Source organism: Bubalus kerabau, chromosome 18, assembly GCF_029407905.1.
Source record: "Bubalus kerabau isolate K-KA32 ecotype Philippines breed swamp buffalo chromosome 18, PCC_UOA_SB_1v2, whole genome shotgun sequence".
In the NCBI taxonomy this organism is placed as follows: domain Eukaryota; kingdom Metazoa; phylum Chordata; class Mammalia; order Artiodactyla; family Bovidae; genus Bubalus; species Bubalus kerabau.
The window spans coordinates 73,202,282-73,223,123 of NC_073641.1; the positions used below are offsets into that span (position 1 = coordinate 73,202,282).

The following is a 20,842-nucleotide window of genomic DNA, read 5'->3' on the forward strand; positions in this document are numbered from 1 at the left end:
CCGGGTGACCAGCGCCTGTCTCCTTGTGACCGCGGGGGCTCCTTTGCTCACGTGCCGTTCTGTCCACTGAGCTGGACTCAGGCGGAGTGCCTGTGGAGAAGCAGCAGAGGCCTGGGCCAGGGTGCGCAGAGAGAGGCTCCTCGGTGGGCACTGCTTGGGTCCCCGAGGGTGAGACCTCTGGGGGCCACACGGGGCTCGAGGCCAAGGGCTGTGCTTTGGGGGCCACATGGAGGGCCTGGGCAGACAGGTGGCCCTGAGGTTGTGGAGAGGTGCGGCGAGCTCCTAACCTGGTGGTGGCCAGCTGTCCCAGAGAAGTTGTCCCAGGAGGGCTGGGGCTCAGAGGCAAGGGTCAGCTTTCAACCTGAGCCCTCTGGTGGGGGGCAGGGGGTGAACCACACAGGTGCTGGGTCCCTGGTCCCCTGGTCGGGGGTGGTGAATCACACAGATGCTCCCCCCTGGCCTCCTGGGGGACGGTGTGAACCACACGGCTGCTGGGTCCCCAGTCTGGTGGGGGGTGAGCCACACAGGTGCTGGGTCCCCAGTCTGGTGGGGGGTGAGCCACACAGGTGCCCCTGTCTCACCTCTGGCTCAGCAGGTCTGGGCATGTGAATCTTGAAGTCCCACACGCTGCTGAGGCTGTCTGAGGGGTGGGGAGGTTGGAGGCTGCCCTGGGGACTGTCCCCCTTGCAGTGGCCCTGGGGCGGAGCCTTCAGTGGCCGTGGGCCCAGGGTCAGGGCGCTGGAGGTGGGTCAGGGAGAGGTGGTGGGCGTGCGACTCAGCCAGCAGGAAGAGGGGTGTGAGGTTATGGAGGGACCTGTGTGAGAGTGGGGGTCCCCTCCTCAGCGCCCTGTCGGAGGCCTCTACGTCCCCCTGGGCCCAGGTCTGTGGGGCACCCTCCCCCCAGGAGAATCCATCATCAGGAGCTGCCGGTGTTGATCAGGACAACGGGCCTGGCCTGCCCTGCTCTGCTCTGTCCTTGCCTTTAGGCCCCTGCGGGCATGAGAACAGGAGGGGCAGCTCAGGGTGCCACCTGGGCGGCTGGCCGCCTTGTGCCCTGTGCCCGGCACAAGCTCATCCTGATGACAGTGGCCGATTCCCGAGGCTCCCTTCTGGGGTGTTGCTGGCGGGACCGCGCACTGAGGCAGGGGCTGTCAAGTGGAGCTTGGTCGGGGTCGCTGTGGGAGCAGCCCGCTGCCGCTGAGCGCGGTGCCCGGTGCCGGCCGGCCGCGTTTATGGCCGTCGCCTGTCAACTGCCGCTGCTGCAGGCTGCGTCCGAGTGACTGGGTTGGTGCGTTCGTTTGTAATGGACCCAAGTCCAGGCGCACATCATAAACAGCGAGGGACCGGCCCCACCTGCCTGCCTGGTGTGCCCGCCTGGCGGTGCCCCCTCTGGGGAGGACTGACTTGCTGCTTAGGGTGCCAGGTGCTTCGGGCAGGGGAAGGTGACCAAGACCCCACAGCTGCATCCCGCTGACCCCCACCTGTGGGCTCCCTGCGCCCCAAACCTCTTTCTGGCCTTTCCATAAAGGCCAGTCATCACTCAGCTTTCCAGCATCCACATGCCTCTAAAACTCTGTCTACTAAATGCATTTTATCCCGATTTTACTCACAATCAATCACTTGTATTTTTCCTGAAGTGTAAAACCCTTGGAAAGGGCGTATGTTCTGGTCGGGCTCAACTAAGATCTTGCTCTGATTTATCATTTTTAAAACCACCGTGCGGCTCCTCAGAGTGAAACGTGAAAAGGATAGAATTCTGAGCGAGTCTAGTTTCCAGGCTTCCCTAGATCTAGACGGGCTTCCCTGGTGGCCCCGATGGAAAGAATCTGCCTGCAATGTGGGAGACCTGCGTTCAGTCCCTGGGGTGGAAGGTCCCCTGGAGAAGGGAATGGCTACCCACTCCAGTGTGCTTGTCTGGAGAATCCCATGGACAGAGGGGCCTGGCAGGCTACAGTCCATGGTGTTGGAAAGAGCTGCACACAACGGGTCAACTTTGACTTCACTAGCTCTAAACTGCACGTGAAGTAGATGCTCATGCGCCCCCAGGTCTGTGTGCCTCCGGGAGTCAAGGCGGGAAACGAGTAAGGAGGCAGGAGAGAAAGCAGGGCACAGGCCACACCCGGGGCCCCTGGCCCCATATGCCTGCCCCCCACTCACTGCTGTAACCCTGGCATGTGCTGGCACCTGGCCCTGGCATGCTTACTTGTGAAGGTCAGCATGGGGCAGAGGGCTTCCCATACCCCTCAGCTCAGGGCCCTCCAAGTGCTGGTGGGAGGCAAGGTGGTGACCCCCAAATATGCACAGGGAACCGGACATCTGAACCCCAGAGCCCGAGAGCCTGTCCTGGACGTGGTGGAAGGGCATCACGGGGATTAGTGATCATCAGCTGGCCTGGACCTGCCTCCCAGGCGGGCTAGTGTGAGCCTGGGGTCCCTGCACGTGGAGGAGGGAGGCTGAGGTGGACGCAGTGTTGGTGCTTCTCTGGAAGAGGGGGCCCTGAGTCACTGAGGGCGGCATGGGGGTGAAGTGCAGACCCCGCCCACCCCATGCGGCTTAGGGCTCACTCCGGGGCAAACTTGCGCTGACCCGGCTTTAATACCCACTCCTCTTAGGCATGCAGCAGTGACCGGCCCCGTTTTCTGGGGTCCCGGGGCCCCAGCGCAGTGCCGGCCTCCGACGGGGCCGTGTCAGAGGGCCTGGTTCAGCACCACGGACAGCACTCGCCTGCCTGGGGCTGGGCGCAGAGGGCCGCGCTCCCATCACGACGCGGAGGACAGGCTGGGTCTCCGGAAGCTCACCTGTGTGTCCAGGGCCCCTCAGGACTGTCCCCGGCTGGTGGAGGAGGTCCAGAGCGCAGGGGGGCGGGGGGAGGCGAACGGGCCCCGGAAAGGGCAGGTCTTGTCTGAGGCTGCTGGGAGTGGGGCTTGGTGCAGGGAGGGACCCATGCTCGGGAAGGAGGCTGGCCCTCCTCCCCTGGAGAGAATGGAGACCTGCGTGACGATCGGCCTTCCCTTCCCTCCTTGACTTGAAAGTCTCGGAAGAGTAAAGGGCAGTGTGTCTAAGCTAAGCCTGCGAAGAGCCAGCCTTGCAGCTAGCATCTCGGTGCCCCAGCTCCGTGGCCTTTGGGGAGGAGGGAGCGGCCCATGCTTCTGGGATGATTGTGCACCAGGTGCCCTGAGTCCCCATCACGCACGCCCAGGATAGACCCTCCCTGGGACCAGGGCTCAGGTGGAGAAAGGTCCTTCTGTGGGGCTGGGCCTCCATCCCAGCCCTGCGGCCTTCCTTGCAGATGGCCCTGCCTCACGCTGTCCATCTGGTGTGGGGTGCAGGTGGGCCTTCCCAGACCCCCTTCCCCCTACCACCAGCGTTTTGCCCGTGGACTCAGTGCACGGCCTCCCCGAGGGCCCCATGCAGAACCGCCGGCCACAGGGCCCAGGAGGCGGACAATGGACTTGGCCCATTTGGAGAGGAGCGTGGACTGACATGGGAGTCGGGCGGTGCCGTGAGCGGGTCCGGAGGGCACGACAGCGTCGGGAACAATGACCACGGGCCCTCGGGGCCAAGCATGCGTGTATTGGTGCTGCCCCGGCTGTGGCACAGGCAGGCCTCCCGCCACCCTGGCCCCGTGCTCAGCAGGCCCTGCCGCCCCGCGGCTTTGGGCATCTGTCCTGCGGCGGGTCCCACGTCTTCTCTCTGCACCGGGCGAGCAGCTGGCAAAGCGCCACCACCGGGACCCACAGGGTGGGCAGGAAGGACAGGAGCACACAGGTGGCCAGCACCCAGCCCGGGTAGGGCTTCTCCTGCCGCAAGGGGAACCGCTCCTGCAGGACACAAGGCCTGAGAGGGGCATCCGGGAAGCAGGCAGGTCGCCCCACGCGCACTCCCTGTGTAGAGGAGGCTGGCCCTCGGCCCTAGGGGCCGTGAGCGTGGGGGGCAGCTCAGCCCGTCTCCTCCTCTAGGGCGGGTGGAGGGAAAGGCGCCTGGCCAGGGCCGCTCCCTAGCAGTGGGCACCTGGGCAGCTGAAGTTTCGGGGACTTGGCCAGCCAAGCCACCTGTGGGGTTAGGCTCCGAGAGGCAGGCCGGGGACCTGGGGTGCCGCGTTCTGGAGAGAGCCACCCTGGACCACCCGAAGGGCTGCACGGTCCTGGGGTTGACTGCTGGGCCTGGTCAGACTCCGTTCTCCCTCCGTGAGGGAAGCACCACCCGCCCGATCTCAGGCCCGTGGTCACTCTAACAGGGCGGGAGCCCCCAGAAGATGGCGCCATTCCTCCTATGCCCGTCTGGCCGTGTTGGGCAGCTGCTTTCTGGGGAGATTTTAGAACCGGCTGCGTCCACACCCCAGAGAAGGGGCGGCTCTGAGCTGGCAGATGGAAAGCAGGCTGGTGGAGCTCATGGGCTCAGCGCGCAGCCTGGGGCCAAGAGCTGGCTCCAGAGTCCAGGCCACACCCTGTGCTTTGGCTGGCTCGACGGCGGGTCCCATCTGAGACTGGCCAGGCATCTGCAGAGCCGGCCCCACAGCCCCCGTCCCCGGGGAAGGGGCTGCAGGGGCCCACGGGGTCACCAGAGTGTGGAGCCTGCACTGCCCTCCCGCCGCTGACCGAGGCCTGCACCCAAGGTCAGCCCAAGGTCGCTGGGGCTGCCGGAGTCAGCACCGATGCCCCAGGGGACATCAAGGGCCAGGGACCTGGGGTCCCAGGGAAAAAGCAGCCCGCGTGGGCCCCAGCGCACAGATGTTCCTGGTGGGCACCGGGGAGGGGGGTGAGGCTGGGTCTTGGGCCCTGGGGTCATCCCCCTACCCAAAGGACTTACGTATCGGGGGTTCCAGGCCTTGTAGCGTGGCGGCGAGCTGGCCAGGAGGGCAACATAGGCCACAAAGATGGTCAGCAGCAGCAGGGGGCTCACGACCTTCCAGGTTGCCCGCCAGTAGAAGCCGGGCCGCCTCCCAGTCATCCAGGCTATGTCATCGCAGAACCTGCCACAGAGCCTGGGCTCAGTCCCCATCCGCTCGGCCGGCAGCCTTTGTCCACCAGGATGTGGCCCAAGGGACTGTCCCCACCTCCACTCTGACCTCCGTCCCTTGTCTTCCCGAGTGGCCCCTGGACGAGGCAGCCGTCTGGGTTCTGGTGAGGACTCGCCCCACCCCCAGGTCAATGGATGGGAAAGGCCCGAGGGGTCGCTGAGCCCAGCCCAGGGAGCAGCAGGACCTGTGGGTCTGGCCCCGGTCGGAGAGTTCCAGCTCTGTGAGCGCAGAGAAGCCCCCACCAACTGTGGGGGGGACGCGACACCTGACTGGGGTCCCAGGGCAGGAACAGAGGCCCAGGATGTGCAGCGGCCACGGCACACATGGGAGGGGGTTGGAGCTGCTCCGGACCCCGCCCCAGGGCCCTTCCTGTCCCCGCCCCTCCCAGCTCTCCTCCGCAGGGCGCCTGAGGGTCCCCTTCTGAGACCACGTGGCCCCCCGAGTCCAGGGGTGCACTGTCCCCCACACCACTGCTGGATCTGTGGGCGTGTCCCCTGGGGACAAGCCCACTGTCCCTCTGCCCGTAGAGCAGCATGGAGGCTCGCATTCAGGGCCTCCCAGGAGTTCTTAGAACAAAGGTCGGGGTCACAACCTCTAGGGTCCCTATCTGGACAGGGTGACAGGTGAGTGCAGGTGTGTGTGTGTGTGTGCCTCGGGCCTGGGCCGGGTGAGGGTGGTAGAATGTCGCTGGGTCTCCTCGGAGGCCTCCAGGGGAGGTTGGCTCTTGGCGCTTTGGGCAGGCCCTCCTGCCCTGGGGTCCACCTGTGATTGGACACTGGGAGCTCCCGCAGGTGGCTGGAGACCACTGTTTAGTCATGGGCCTCCGCACAGCCAGGCGGTGGTGCCAGGCTATGCCTGTGGACAGGTTCGCTGGGGGGACCTCAGATGGCCCGTGTCACCCACCGCTGCCTGAGTCCCACTCAGGGACCACGGGACGCCGGGAGCAGAGGGGCGGGCCAGGCGGCTGACTCACCGCTTCATCCCATAAACGTAAACGACCCCGACCACCTCGAAGAAGGCCAGGAGGATCAGGTTCAGGGCCGCGGCGTACTGGTCGAAGATCTCCAGCCAGTAGCTCCCCGACCGCAGCGTGAAGCAGGTGGCCACGAGGAAGCACAGCAGGCAGGCCAGGCCTGGACACGACCTGTCAGGCGTCTCCGGTGCCCCCCCGTGTGCCTTGCACCGCGGCCTGGAGGACACCCTTGGGGGCCATGCGGGACGCAGTGCCCGCCCATGCTCCCTGGCCCTCGGAGGGTCAGCCTGAGCTGCCGGGACCACCCCTTAAGCCCCCGTGGGGGAGGCTCATCTGACGTCCAGCGAGGAGGCCTGGCTGTGCACTCACCTGTCAGCACCTCCTTGGGGACCCTTCTGGGCATGACCCCCAGGTCCAGGAGCGGCGTGATGATGCTTTCCATGTTCCCGAACATGGACGACAGGCCCAGGCTGAAGAGCATCCCGAAGAAGAGCACGGCCCAGACCGGCGCACCGGGCATGTGGAGCACGGCCTCCGTGAAGACGATGAAGGCCAGGCCCGTGCCCGAGGCACTCTGCAACACGGCGCAGGTGTGCCGGCACGCCCCCGGGACACACGCGTGTGCTAGCATTCCACCCGGGACACACGCAGGTGCCAGCACACCCCCGGGACACACGCGTGTGCCAGCATTCCACCCGGGACACACGCATGTGCCAGCATGCACCCAGGACATGTGTGTGCCAGCATGCCCCTGGGACACACGCATGTGCCAGCATTCCCCCCAGGACACACGCGTGTGCCAGCAGGGGCCACGCCAGGACGCACACCCACCCTCACGCTCCCTGCTGGAAGGCCAGGGCGCCCTCCTGGGTCAGGCAGAGGTGACCCTGCCTCGTCCGGGCCGTGTTACCACATATTGCGGGTGCACCTCTGCGGGGAGGTGCCCTGTCCCCTAAATCACCTGCGGCGGGGGACGCGCGCCCCCGGGGTTGGGGCTCAGGAGCCCATTCAACAGTTTCCCGCAGGGGCCTGCCCACCCCCAGCCACTGTCCCTGCCCCACATCGGCTGGCCGTGGCCTGGCTCGGGGCTGTGCTCACGCCCCTCTCCCTGGACTCTGGGCAGCCCCAAGGCCCGCTCTCCCCATCTGGACCCCACCTGCAGAGCAGGGCCTGTCAGAGGAGCTGCGTTTAGGCCCCAGGGCTCAGCCCTGACCCCAGGTCAACGCCTGCAGCCCCCTGCAGCCGCACCATGGCCCCTGCGCACCTTGTCCAGGAAGTCCTCCAGGCGGCAGGCCTCCAGGGGAAGCCCGGCCACCCGTGCCGGCTGAGAGGCGTTCAGACGTGCCAGGGCCGCAGTGTAGGCGTCCCTGGACACACTCTGCTCCGGCAGGTCGAAGGCGTTGATGAGGTGGAGGATGTTTCTGCGGGGGCGGGGAGGCTGGGTGAGCTGCCCCCGGGGGTCGGGCTCTGCGGGGCGCCCGGGGTCTTGTACACATGTGGGGGACACAGGCTATCCGGCCCCTAAGGCCAGGGTACAAACAGGCCACGTAGCCTCCTGACCCCTGGCCTGTGGGCTCCAGCCTCCTCAGCAAGGGTGGCCTCAAGCACCTCACACCTCCGCGTCCGTCTCAGGGATCACGGCTCAGACTGTTCGCTAGAACATGCTTGTCACCTCGCCCAGCAGAGTCCCAAAGCCTTTTGCAGAGGTGACTGGGGTGGCTGACGCGCCCGTTCCTGCCAGGCCCCGGGACACTTTGCCCCTAGGGCCGTGGACGAGCCTCTCAGAGGCTGGCTGGGGCCGTGGCTTTCTCATGCGTGTGCGTTCCGTCTGTTCTGTCTGTGGTTTTGCTTGTGTGCGCAGCCTAGTGGCCCTGGGGCAGCAAGAAGGTGCTGACGCTTCCCAAGGTGCGGCCGTGGGGAGCTGGTGTTGGCCACTCTGTGGTTTTGTTCTCTGGGCGTCTGGGGGGAGCGGCGGGAAGAGCTGGCCTGTGGTGGGACGCTGCTCCCTGGGACGCACTGGACGCTGTGGCCACTGCGGCCTCTTGGGGTCCCCGAGCCCCGCACGTGCTCTGCTGTGCCTGGGGTGCGGGTGACTGCCCTTCCTCCCCCGCGTGGCCAGGGGTTCATGGCAGGCATTCCCCTGTGCCCTGCTGACACTGCCAACGAGTCCATCATCCACGAGCTGCCCTGGACCTCCAGCAGCAGGCAGAGGGCGGGCTTGTGCCCCTCTGGTGGGTCTCTCCCAGGAACCTGCGTCGGGAGGCCACCGGGCCGTCCATCCCATGTGGTGACTTCCCCCGTGGGGCCGTCCTCACGGGGTCGGCTCCCGGACAGTGGTGAGAAGTGACCGCAGCCTGGGCGACTGGACGCCACAGGACGGTGACCGCCTCGCTCTGGAGCAGGGAGTCCAAGACGAGGCATGGGCAGGGCTGGGGTCGCCCATGGCCCAGGGGAGGGCCCCAGGTATGCCTGCACCGTGGCCGCCTCCCTGTAGCCCGCCCCTCCTCCGTGTCTGCGTGTGCCCCTCCTCCCGTCAGGATACCGGCCGTTGGCCGGGGGCCCATCCTGTCCACAACTCCCTCATTGGAACCTGTCTTCCCGGCCAAGACCCAGCCTCCAGCTCGGGTCCTGCCCCTGGTTCCAGGCGGACCGCCCCCGTCCCTGACTCCTCAGTGCCCAAGGGCCCCCGCTCACCGGTCCAGGCACCGCCCGTGGTCGCTGGCTGCCTTGAACCCCAAGATAGAAAAGACAGCGATGGACGCGTAGAGGGACGTCATGCTGTTCACCAGCGCAATGCTCACCGCGTCCCTCCTGCAGTTGTTCCTGCGCAGACACGCACGGCCTTAGGGCCCCAGGGAGGAGGCCTGGGGCAGGGCGCGGCCTCTCAGAGCCCTCCCCACCACCCCGCCCGGGACCCCAGCTCAAGGCGGCAGCTGGTGCCAACCCTCAGGGCCCGTCTCCTCTGCGGCCTCGGGGCAGGAGCGAGCTGGGGGCCCTGGGTGTGGGTGCCTGGTCTCCAGGTGAGAATCGACAGTGGTTGCCGTCCAAGAGCGGAGGCAGAAGCACAGCAGGAGCGACCACTGGAGGCCCCTGGGCCCTCCACCCCCCGCGTGCCCGCTGCCCCATGGGTCCGCGCGGAGGCTGCCCCCACGGACCCACACGGAGGCTGCCCCCACGGACCCGCGCGGAGGCTGCCCCCACGGACCCGCGTGCCCGCTGTCCCCACGGACCCGCGCACCCACTACCCCCACGGACCCGCGCGGAGGCTGCCCCCACAGACCCGTGCAGAGACTGCCCCCATGGACCCACGCACACGCTGCCCCCACAGACCCGTGCAGAGACTGCCCCCACAGACCCGCGTGCCCACTGCCCCCATGGACCTGCGCGGAGGCTGCCCCCACGGACCCGCGCGGAGGCTGCCCCCACAGACCCGCGTGCCCACTGCCCCCATGGACCTGCGCGGAGGCTGCCCCCACGGACCCACGTGGAGGCTGCCCCCACGGACCCGCGTGCCCGCTGCCCCCACGGACCCGCGCATCCACTACCCCCACGGACCCACGCAGAGGCTGCCCCCACGGACCCGCGTGCCCGCTGCCCCATGGACCCGCGCGGAGGCTGCCCCCACAGACCCGCGTGCCCACTGCCCCCACGGACCCATGCGGAGGCTGCCCCCACGGACCCGCGTGCCCGCTGCCCCATGGACCCGCGCGGAGGCTGCCCCCACAGACCCGCGTGCCCACTGCCCCCACGGACCCACGCGGAGGCTGCCCCCACGGACCCGCGCACCCACTACCCCCACGGACCCACGCGGAGGCTGCCCCCACGGACCCGCGTGCCCGCTGCCCCATGGACCCGCGCGGAGGCTGCCCCCACAGACCCGCGTGCCCACTGCCCCCACGGACCCACGCGGAGGCTGCCCCCACGGACCCGCGTGCCCACTGCCCCCACGGACCCGCGCACCCACTACCCCCACGGACCCGCGCGGAGGCTGCCCCCACGGACCCGCGCAGAGACTGCCCCCATGGACCCACGCACACGCTGCCCCCACAGACCCGTGCAGAGGCTGCCCCCACGGACCCGCGTGGAGGCTGCCCCCACGGACCCGCGTGCCCACTGCCCCCACGGACCCGCGCGGAGGCTGCCCCCACGGACCCGCGCGGAGGCTGCCCCCACGGACCCGCGCGGAGGCTGCCCCCACGGACCCGCGCGGAGGCTGCCCCCACGGACCCGCGTGCCCACTGCCCCCACGGACCCGCGCGGAGGCTGCCCCCACGGACCCGCGTGCCCGCTGCCCCCACGGACCCGCGCGGAGGCTGCTGTCAGCGCGCCATCGCTCATGCCATGTTTTATGACCCATGGTCAGGCTTGGGCGTCGTGAGGAGGCGGGCGCCCGGCCGTCTAAGTGCCCGGGAGGCTGACACAGTCTGTATTTCTGCTTTTATGGCCACGTGTGTCACACGGGCAGCCCCTGGTTATAGCCTTGTTCCTGGCTTTGATGACCCCAGTTCCCTTCCGGCAGCTGCTCCAGAACTTGCTGCTTCAGAAGGCGGCAGCCTCCCGGCCCTCGGGGTGACTCAGTGATTGCCGGAACCCCGAGAGCTTGTGCTTATCAGAGGCTCGCATCGGTTGACCCCACGTTCCAGGAAGGATGTCACAACAAGCTGCTCGGCACGCCCTCAGCAGCGCGGCCCCTGGCCCCAGCCCCAGCCTACCTGGGCGGGTTGTAGCTGGCGAAAGCGATGTGTCCTCCGAAGGCCAGGGACAGGGAGAAGAATATCTGGGTGGCGGCGTCCAGCCACACCCGGGGGTTCTGCAGGACCCGCAGCTGGAAGGGAATGGGGACCCGTGGTCGCAGACAGGCCCCCAGCCTGGTGCCTCCTGGTCAAGACTGTGCCCAGCATCCCCGGGACGCTCCCACGAGCCGTGTGCCCACCCAGGCCCCAAGACAGCTTGGGACCACTCGTGAGGAGCGCACGTGATGACACGGCCAGTTCGGGCTCCCTGCTTTTGATGCGGAATGCCCCCTGGGCCCATCCACAGGAGGACGGCCCTCTCGGGGCTGGGAGTCAGATCCGGGGTCGGTTCAGCTCCCTGCAGGCTGGGGGTTTCGAGGACTCGCGGGCCAGGCGGGACCCCCTGCACACAGGGCCTGGTGTTCCCACTGGGGGACCCACAGACGCCACCCATGTGCCCAGCAAGGGGCCCGGCCTGGGAGACTGAGGGTGCTAAGCTGTGCGGCCCCTGTGGCTCCAGAGACCATGGAATGGCCCCGTGGCTCCTCTCCTGGCGGCTCATGTTCCTGGACAAGCCCCTCAGAGACGTGGGGTCTGGGACCCTGCGGGGGACACCGAGGTCCCCACCAGGCCTCTCCCCCACACCCCCATTTCACACGCCCCCGCACCCCAGGCCGCATTCTCTGCTCCCCGCCCTCCAAACCTGACCCCTGAGACGCCGGACCACCCCTCCCTGTGGCCGTCTCTGCTCCCCTGGCTGAGGGGGGAGGGTCCAGGCTGGGGGGGCCCGGCTTGTTCGTTTCCTGAGCCTGGGCGGGGGAGCTTGGGTGTGGGGCCCACTTACGTCAGGGGTGAACAGGTAGGTCAGTCCTTGCATCGCCCCGGGCAGCGTAAGCCCTCTGACCAGGAAGACCGTGAGCACCAGGTAAGGAAACAGGGCCGTGAAATAAATGGCCTGAAAAGGCCAGTCATCAGTCTCCTCTGCATCCACTCCTGAGTCAGTGGGGCTCGGGAGCGGCCTCGGGCCACTGCCGGGTTGTGGGGTCTGACTGGAGACAGTGGGCTGTGGGCCCCAGTCACGCTCAGGGGCTTGGGCTGCCCCGAGGATCACGTGAGGGTTCTACCGCGGTGGGCAGTGGCCTCCCTCTGGTCCACAGGCCCCTCCTCCTTCTATGCTGAGGCCCCAGAGGGCCTCTTCATGGGGTCCGTGGGGCGCACACCTGCCCACACGCTCTCCCCGAGCAGGACCAGTCCCCAGTTCTTTCAGGGCTGGGGAGGGCTCTGCACACATGGCGTCTGCAAAAAATTAAATCGGCAAACGGGGACCCTTCCCTCCTGAGCCCCAGACCCCAAATGCAGACACGGTGGGGCCACCCAGGTCATGTTCAGGGACGTTCGTGCAGGACTATTTGGGTTTCTGGCTGGTTGGTTGGGTCTGAAATTCCAATCCCCTCGAGCTTGGAGCCCCTCACCTGAGAGTAATTATCACCTCCACACATTAACTGAAATAAAGTACAGGAGCTCACACACACTCAGACCCGCAGACCTCCACAACCACCGTCGGGAGGCCCCACAGAGACGCATGGAGTGTAGTTACACTCGTTGAAGTCAGGACAAACGTAGAAAGTGCCGGACTCATCCAGGCCCGGGAGGAAGAGAAAAGTACCGGACTCATCCAGGCCCGGGAGGAAGAGAAAAGTACCGGACTCATCCAGGCCCGGGAGGAAGAGAAAAGTACCGGACTCATCCAGGCCCGGGAGGAAGAGAAAAGTACCGGACTCATCCAAGCCCAGGAGGAAGAGGGGTGGGCAGCTGGAGCTGGGTGCAGTTTGAAAGGCAAACGTGGGAGGCACAGACTCAGGCTCCCCTGGTCCTCTCTGTGTGGAAGCGAGGTGACTTTCAGTATTTTTTCTCATTGCCTCAGTCTCTTTAAAAGATAATGCAGTGTTTAAAACAAAAACGCTGAGAATGCAGGCATTCCCTAGGTTAAGATTCACCTCGCTCACTGCCCCTGGGTTCAGTCCCTGATCGGTGACCTAAGACCCCACAGGCTGAGAGGCAAAGAACCAAGGAAGTGCTGAGACTGCGCTTGCTGCTTATGACGCTGTAGCGAAAGGTGTGATGGCAGCGTGGCCACTGAGGGGAGAGGGCGATGCTGAGGCTCCTCTGTGGCCTGGCGCGGCGTTGCTGGGAGACAGAGTGGGCTGCAGCCCCAAATCCAACCACCGAGTTACAGCCGCCGAGCAAAGGACATAGAGAGGCGTCCAAAACACCTCAGAGAAAGAGTGGCACGAGAGCAAAGAGCAGAGGGGACGAGCAGAAGATAAATACAAGGTGACGGGCCTCGCCCGGCCAGATGGACAGCGCGGGCAGCGCAACCACGCCAAAGGAAGAAGCCGGGGCAGTCAGCCTGGGGGAAAAGCGAGACCCAGCTGCGTGCTGTCTACCAGAACCACACTTTAAACACAAAGACCCAAACAGACGAAAAGAAGAAGAGCTGGAAAAAAAATTAATTTAGTCAAGGAAGCCGAAATGGCTGTTCTAACATCAGAGAGGATTTCAGTGCAGACTGTCGCCGAGCCGAGGAGGTTCACCTCACGGTGAGAGGAGCCCAGCTCTCCAGGGACACGGACAGAACCTCTGAACCCCAGAGGCCGAGGAGATGGAAGTGAGGAGGGGCCCTCGGGGCCCGGGGGGCCCGGGGGCAGGGCCGCGCAGGCTCACCTTCCCAGTGGTCTCGATGCCCCTGATGATGCACAGGTACACGGCGGCCCAGGAGACCGCCAGGCAGAGCAGCAGCCGCCACTGGACCGGGCCACCGTCGCCGATGTCGGCCGAGACGTTCAGCGTCCGCCGGTACCAGAAGTAGCTCACAGGGCTGCTGTCCCGGCACTCCTGCACGAGGCCTGGAGCCGGCAGGGCCCGCACAGGTGGGCCGCGGGCCACAGGGACCCGGCAGGACCCCGCCACCCTGGGAGCGGGCCCGGGGGGCTGGCCGCCGGGGGCCTCTGCAGCTGCTCAGCCTGTCCAGCAGGTGCCTAGCACGAGCTGGCACAGCGGGCCCTCGGGGACAGAGGCCCACCCGGGGTCATGAGCGCACTTGAAAACCGTGAGTACTCCCCACACCTGAGGTCTCCGCAGAGGGCTGCCCACACCTGAGGTCTCCGCAGAGGGCATGCACTTGGGCTGGGGGGGTGTCCCCCTGAAGACCTAATTCAGGGGGATGAGCAGCCCAACCCACACGCTTTTCCTTGCCAGGTGTGTGAGCAGCTTCGAGGGCCTGGGTGCTACTTAGTGAGGGGGGCCCAGGGTCCCACAGCAAACGGGCAAGCGCGGGGTAGCAGGACCCAGCTCCAGGGGGCCGGCCACGCTGGGCATCTCTCCCAACAGCAGTACCTGTGCGGTTGAGGTCGAGCGGGCAGGCGCTCCAGGGCAGCGGGTGCTGGAAGGAGTTGAGGAGGTACCAGAGCACCCAGGTCAGGATGGTGTTGTAGTACAGGCTGACCAGGAAGGACACGGTGAAGCAGCCCAGCCCTGTGGGCACCGGGCATGGTCAGCGCCTCCCTGGGCGGCCCGATGGACCCCTTCGCGCCCAGCCCGTGTCTCCACTCCCTGTGTCAACCCTGAGGCCCCTGCTGCCCGCCCGCTGGCCAGCACCCTCCTGGCTGGCCTTCAGCGGCCCGTCCGCCAGCCTTGGCCCACTTCTAGGTGGGCCTTCGGGCAGCCCGAAGCCACCAGGCATGCCACAGGCCTGCCGGTGACGCTGGGGCCATCTGCGGCAGAGCCCATCTCACGGTCACTCGGGGAACCAGGGCTGCCCTCTGCCCAGTCTCCCCAGGTGCCATGAGGTCCCAGGTCGCATGCGCTCAGGGCCCCTTGCACATGGACTGGGCACCGTGGGCCAGCGAGCTGCTGTTCTGGGGTGGACTCCTGCCTCCGCTGTCACGCCTGATTCCTGCCTTGGGTACCTGCGTGCCCGGGACCCCTGCACCTTCCGTTCCGAACCACTGGGCATGCACTGGTGTGACAAGCGAACACCCAGCAAACACGCATAGCACGCGTAGACGCAGCCCCGCCCCCCCCACCACGGAGCAGCTGCAGGCGGGGGTCATGGGGGGCACGTACCCACACCCCCCAGGTAGGGCGAGATGGCCGTCCACACCCCGACGCTGCCCCTGCGCAGGCGCTGGCCGACGGCGAGCTCAATGTGGAACAGCGGGATGCCCTCGAAGGCCAGGGCGACGACGTAGGGGATGAGGAAGGCGCCTGCAGAGATGCGGCTGTCAGTGGGCCCTGCCCTCTGCCCGGCCCAGCCTTGGTGAGGGCGACACAGGCCGCTGTGGGGGGATAAGGAGGAGCATTCCTGGCCACCGAGGGAGGCAGCCCTGACGTCGGGGGTTTGCTTGTGTTAAAGCTGTAGTCCCCTACCCTCTGGGGCTGTGTGGGGTTCCCACTGACACGTGGGCCGAGCTGCTTTCTCACTGGGGCCCTGACACCCCTGGTTCCCGGGCTCCTGGGACGGGGAGCTGGTCTGCTCACGGCAGGGCCTTGCAGGAGGTAGTCACCGGAGGTCCCCCAAGCTGTGCCCTGGGTTGAGGCGGGAAGCCCTTCCCAACCCTTCACTCCTGCTCGGACGCTGGGGTGCACACAGCAGGGTGGGCCTGGGTGCCAGGCCCCTCAGACAGAGCTGCCTCTCGGCAAGAACCTGAGGGCAGGCAGGCAGACACGGCGGCTCCCTTCTGCACCGCGTAGATGGCGTGGGTCCTGGCAGGTGGCGGGGGGCTGGGCACCCCTGAGCCCGCAGGCCTGCTGGAGAGACGCGGGTCCCCACAGGATGCTCCCGCACTGTCGGGAGGAGGACTGAGTGCCCAGAGGCGGAATCGGCCCTGTGTGCGCTGTGGGAGTCTCAGCCGCACATCCTCTGTCCAGACCCTGGAAACCTGCCTGCCCTGGGCCGGAGCGTGTGGCTGCTTCAGCGCTGCCTGGCTGACCGCAGCCGCTGCCTGCATGGGTCCAGGGGACCCCAGGGAGCAGCACAGACCATCAGGCCCCGACCAACAGCATGGGCTGCTGTGGGCACGGCTCTCCCCACTGTCCACGGGAAGCTTGGGTTCAGCTTCTGAGAGCCACTCCCACGAACCAAGGCCCCGTGCTCTTCACCAGCACAGCTTCGTGCTGGCTTTTTCTATCACCATCCGAAGTGTGGACGCAGAGTCAGAGCCCTGGGGGCAGCCAGGCCATGGAGCTCTTGGGCCACGTCGGCCTGACGGGCCGCCGGGGCCAGCATGTGGGCAGACGGTGCGTCTCAGTATCTCCCACGTAGCAGCAAAAAGGCAAAGTGCATTAGAGAGTTAAGTTCCAGGTGGAGGCCCCAGAGGCCCCGGGATGGCCTCCCAGGGGCAGGAGGGCCCCTGCGGGCAGGGCTTGCAGCGGGGGCTGTGGCCAGGGGTCACCAGGGACCCGGGGTCCAGGTTACTGATGGAGGCGCCCTCCTGAGGCACGCTCAGGCCCCAGGACGCACTCCTTGCAGCATGGCGAAGGCAGACATGGAATGGCCGCACGCCCAGGGCCTGAGTCCCACACATTTGAGCCGCCATCCGGGAAGGGTGAGGCCTCCAGGCTGACTGATCCTTGGCCCCCTTTCCCCGTCCCTGCCTGGTCTGAGGGGGAGGCCCCAGCTGGATGGGGTCCAGGTGGAGGCCTCAGGGGCTGGTTGAGGGCAGCGTGAGAGGGTCTGGCCCAAGGAGAGGTCTGGGGAGAGGGGACAGACAGGGAGGGGAGGGACAGGGGGCCTGGCCCGTGGCCGAGTCTCCCAGCTCTGGGGAGAGGGGGACAGGAGGCATCTCTGTGACCTGGTGCTGAGCAGCGTCCAGCCTGTGCATCAGGCTCATTTCAGCCCCAACGTAACCACCGTGGGGACGGGGTCCCAGATCACAGGCCCGGCTGGGGTGCTGGGGGCCAGGCTTGGGGGCTCTACGTCCAGGGGGGCACCCGGCCCCTCATGCTGACTCCAGGAGGAGCCAATGGGGGTGGCACGGGGCAGGCTTGTTTCTGACAGACTACAAGGCAGGAGGAGAGCTGGTCCACCTTTCGTGGACCCCGGTGCTGGGGCCCCAGATCTGGGATGCTGTGCTGAACTGAGAGGAGTGTGTCTGGTCCTGTCCTGGCTCGGCCCCTGAGCTCCCTAGGCATGTCGGGGGGTCGGGCGAGGGGCACAGCTTGTTGATGTCCTTCAACCTCACCCAGTTGACCCCACAGGCCGGGAGATGGAGGGGCAGGGCGACCCCACACCTGGGACTCCCAGCCTGGCCCTCCCCCAGCGGCAGACTGAGAGTCACCAGCCAGCGGCCCAGGGCCCCGTCAAGGGTGCCTGCCTGGCGGAGGCACAGGAGGGGGCCGTGCTGGGGGGCCCCGCCTCTGCATCGCTCCCGGACAGCATTCCTGGGTTGCACACTTCATGATAAACCTGTAGACCTGAGTGTTTTCCCGAGCCATTCCAGCAAATCGCTGTCTTAAGAGGGGTTGTGGGACCCCTTGAATTTGTAAAGAATCGGAAGAAGCCATGGTAACCTGGGGACCTGCTACTCCAGATTGGCATCTGAGGTTAGGGGGCATCTTGTGGGGCCGCCCTTAGCCTGTGCGGGCAGGGTGGGGTTAGGTTCTGGGGCACCCAGTCGGCGTCCACTGAGAACCAGAGGCCTGGTCAGTGTGGGGAAAGCCTCGCACATTCGGTGCTCCGGCCCCGAGAGCTGAAGGGCCACTGCAGAGCCGGTGACAAGGAATACACAGTCATCAGATGGCCGGCCGCTGTGTACCGTCCCCTGCGGGCGGGTCTGGGCGGAGCCCGGGGGGTGCTGGGCACGGCACACAGCCGTTCAGTCCAGTAAGAAAAGATGCCTCTGGTCGGAACAGTGGCAAGGGCCTGTGGGCTGCTGAGAAACACGCCCGTGATCTTGAGGAAAGAGCCACGGGAGGATGGAAGGAGAGGGGCACACGGGGTGAGGAGAGACCTGCATCCCAAGCCCGTGGAGACTGCAGGGGCCAGGCCGGACACCCCACCGGACGCCAGGCCCGACCCCCGGCCCGCGTGCCATGGCTGCAGTTTATGCGGGAAGGCGGCGGCAGAGTTTAAAGGAAGAGCCGAGAGGGCTCGCTCTGCTGGACACCAGGGCTCCACACTAAACCATAGGCCTCCAGGGCAGAGCAGGAATCGGGGCCTCTGCAGCTCCCTGGGGGACCCCCGGGTTGGAGCCCTGCGGTCAGCAGCCGGGGTCAGCACCGGACACCGTGCTTCTGCCTCCTCTGCTCGTTGCGGAGTGGAGTGTATGTGACGCCCCGGCCGGCCCTGCGTCCACGTCCGCTCAGCTCTGTGACGACGCTGCCTCCCTCCATGACGTGGAGGCACAGTCCTGACGTCAGGGGGTTGCGGGTGCGAACCAGGCGATGCCCTGTCTCAGGGTCTCCAGAGGTGGTCAGAGCAGACGGAGAAGGGCCTCTCGCAGCGTGAGAAGCTTGTTTCGTGGCACTTGGTCAAGCACTTCCAGCCTGGGAAAGCTGGATCCTGGACCGTACAGGCGTGTCTCGGAGCCCCGGGCATGGCGGGTGGCGCCCGCGGCCTCCATGTCTGGACGGAGGCAGGCGGTGTCCACGGGGCGGGGGCCCTGGGCCCCTGCTCCGGCCGCTCTGGGCAGCGGGTCAGGCTGTGGGCAGAGCCCCATGCGTGGAGGGTCGCCGAGGCCCTGGCCTCGCACGACAGGCACTGGGAGCTCTGGGCGCCCTGCTTCAGGTCCCCGCCGGTGCTCCAGGGAGCTCCATGCTCTCCACGCCGCGCTCACGGAGGTGCGGCCGCCTCCCCACCCCGGACCCACGGAGGCTCTGGCGCCAGGGCAGCTGTTACAGAGGAATGTCTGGCCATTTGTCTGCATGTTCAGATTTTCCCACGTGCCCCAGATCTTATTGTCAGGAAAAGGAGACCTCAAAGATGCCGTGTCTGCATGACCAGGAAGCTTGGTGGGCGGTGCTCATGCAGCTCTGCCTTCTGTGTTGATCCCCTGCTCCCCCATTTTGGGTGGAGATGGGCTGAATCCTCACCACCTCGGCCTCCCCGTCTCCGAGGCAGGAGGCCAGAGCCGCTGCCCTGCAGGGGACACTCGACCAGCGCCTGCGTCGGCTGGGAGCTCCGCGGGCGCTAGGAAGCACAGGCCTCGGGGAAGCCTCGGGTCAGACACCACAATGGGGTGACTGTGCCCAGGAAGCCCTCCGCCCTGAGCCTGGGGACACAGCGAGCCACACCCCATGTGCATCCCCTGAGGGCAGCTGTGCACCTCAGCTCCCCATGTGGCTGCGGCCCCCTGGCTGCCCTCTGGGGTCTGCTCAGTGAGGACACAGTGCTGGCGAGGGGGGCCCGGCGCCCTGACCCTGACGGAGCCTGGGCGGGCGGCCTGCTGAGCAGCACCGCAAAGCTGTCGCCAGCTGGGCCCCGGGGGACAGATCCCTGCGGGTGGGAGTTCCCACACCCCGGAGGCCGCGGTGGGGGGGGCATACCCAGGAGGCTCACCTCCCCCGTACGTCTGGCACAGGTACGGGAACCGCCAGAGGTTGCCCAGGCCCACGGCGAAGCCCACGCAGCTCAACAGGTACTGGAGTTTGTTGTCCCACGCTGGCCGCTCCTCCCCGCTGCCATCCGCAGGTGGGTCGGGCCCCCGGGTGCCCGCCATGCCTGCCATAGCCCGGAGCCTCCGCAGCGGTAGGAAGTTGCCAGCCTTCTGCCCTGTGGGTGTGCTTTTTTGTGATTTAAAGGAAAACCAGTAAAGCTGGTTAATCGGTAACAGCCCCCTCCAACCGAGCGCCCCTCCCGACCCTGGACCCTCCCCCGCCCACTCCTGCCCAACGTCTGGCTGCCATCACCAACGCGAGAAGTTCAGGGGTTCTGAGGCTGGGCCCCGCTTACCTGTTCCATAGATGTTGTTCACTTTTAATAAACTTTCTGGAATAACCGCTGGCTCACGTGTGGCTGTGAGGAGCAGTTCCGAGCGCCCACGGGCCCCCACTAGGCACCCTGCAGGTACCTACCAGCATCACGGCTGACGCAGTGGACATGGCCATCCCCGGAGGGGCCCCGTCCCTTGTGTGGCTGCACCCCCGACGGCCTGCTTCTGCTCTCCCTCCCTGGAGAGGGACGTTGTGTAAGCGGTGTGAGCTGGGCTACGGGCCTTGGTCTCTGGAGACCTGCCTGGCGGGCGGTTATATGGCCCGTGGGGTGCTGTGTCCACCATGCACTGACCAGGGTGGCCATGAGGAAGAGCTGTAATGAACATCTGCAATGGGATTTTGCGTGGACATGGGTGAATGCCCAAGTAGGGCTGCCAAGACAGGTGCCATGTTTACTTTTAAGCCAGTTATTTTCCAAAGATGTCCAGACCTCTCAGATGGTCTGAATGTGACCTTTCCATCTGGCTCCCAGTGCTCCCCTTCCAGCTGGCTCCCAGTGCTCCTCTGCAGAGGATGTCCAGGTGAGTTCCAGAAGACCTCCCCTCCCCTGGCATTTGCCAGCCCCTAGCCCAGGAATCCTTGCCGGTGTGAGCCCACTGTGAGCTGTGGTGGGATGGCGACCTGTGTCCCCAAGGGGTTCCCTGGGAGGGTGGCAGGGTGGGGTGATGCCAGGCATGGGGAGGGGCTTGGCCAGGCTCAGGGGGTATGCGAGCCCTTCCCTCAGCTCGGGTTCCCTCCTGTCTGGGGGCTGGAGCCGTGACGAGCCAACACGGTGGGTTCAGCTGAAGCTTCCCCCTGGGGGCTCCCTGGACCCTTGCCCCCACCACCCAGCAGACGCCTCCACCAGGGCAGGACTGGGCCCCTTATCCATAATCTCCCTTTCCTCGGATACTCCTCTCTCAGCTGGGCTGCATGGTCCCAAACACCGGGCCCCGGAAGCAGGTCCCGCTGAGGAAGGGCAACTCAGATGGAAAGGCGTGGGAGAGGGAAGACAGTGGCGAGGCCTGGCCTCTCCCTGTGCCCCCGCCCAGGGGCCTCACCAGCAGCCCCAACATGAGGGCACTTGGCCGGGAGCCTGGGGCAATGGTGGGGGGAGGGGGCCCTCCATGCATGCAGCAGACCTGC

The 20,842-nt window shown here is 66.6% G+C and overlaps 1 protein-coding gene across 1 annotated transcript in view; it reads right to left on the reverse strand.

The window, feature by feature from the left end:
* Positions 1 to 19,443, reverse strand: part of SLC6A18 (solute carrier family 6 member 18) — a 20,665-nt gene extending 1,222 nt beyond the window's left edge. Inside the window, exons 1-17 of the mRNA XM_055554834.1 lie at positions 19,284 to 19,443; positions 14,852 to 14,992; positions 14,123 to 14,260; positions 13,451 to 13,632; positions 11,571 to 11,681; positions 10,706 to 10,818; positions 8,688 to 8,816; positions 7,258 to 7,414; positions 6,363 to 6,567; positions 5,994 to 6,153; positions 4,810 to 4,972; positions 3,700 to 3,821; positions 3,484 to 3,589; positions 2,799 to 2,832; positions 815 to 923; positions 582 to 738; positions 1 to 90 (exon numbers count right to left, since the gene is read on the reverse strand). Coding sequence (XP_055410809.1) covers positions 1 to 90; positions 582 to 738; positions 815 to 923; positions 2,799 to 2,832; positions 3,484 to 3,589; positions 3,700 to 3,821; positions 4,810 to 4,972; positions 5,994 to 6,153; positions 6,363 to 6,567; positions 7,258 to 7,414; positions 8,688 to 8,816; positions 10,706 to 10,818; positions 11,571 to 11,681; positions 13,451 to 13,632; positions 14,123 to 14,260; positions 14,852 to 14,992; positions 19,284 to 19,443 — 2,277 coding nt within the window. The remainder of the gene's footprint in view (positions 91 to 581; positions 739 to 814; positions 924 to 2,798; positions 2,833 to 3,483; positions 3,590 to 3,699; positions 3,822 to 4,809; positions 4,973 to 5,993; positions 6,154 to 6,362; positions 6,568 to 7,257; positions 7,415 to 8,687; positions 8,817 to 10,705; positions 10,819 to 11,570; positions 11,682 to 13,450; positions 13,633 to 14,122; positions 14,261 to 14,851; positions 14,993 to 19,283) is intronic.
* Positions 19,444 to 20,842: the final 1,399 nt, after the last annotated feature.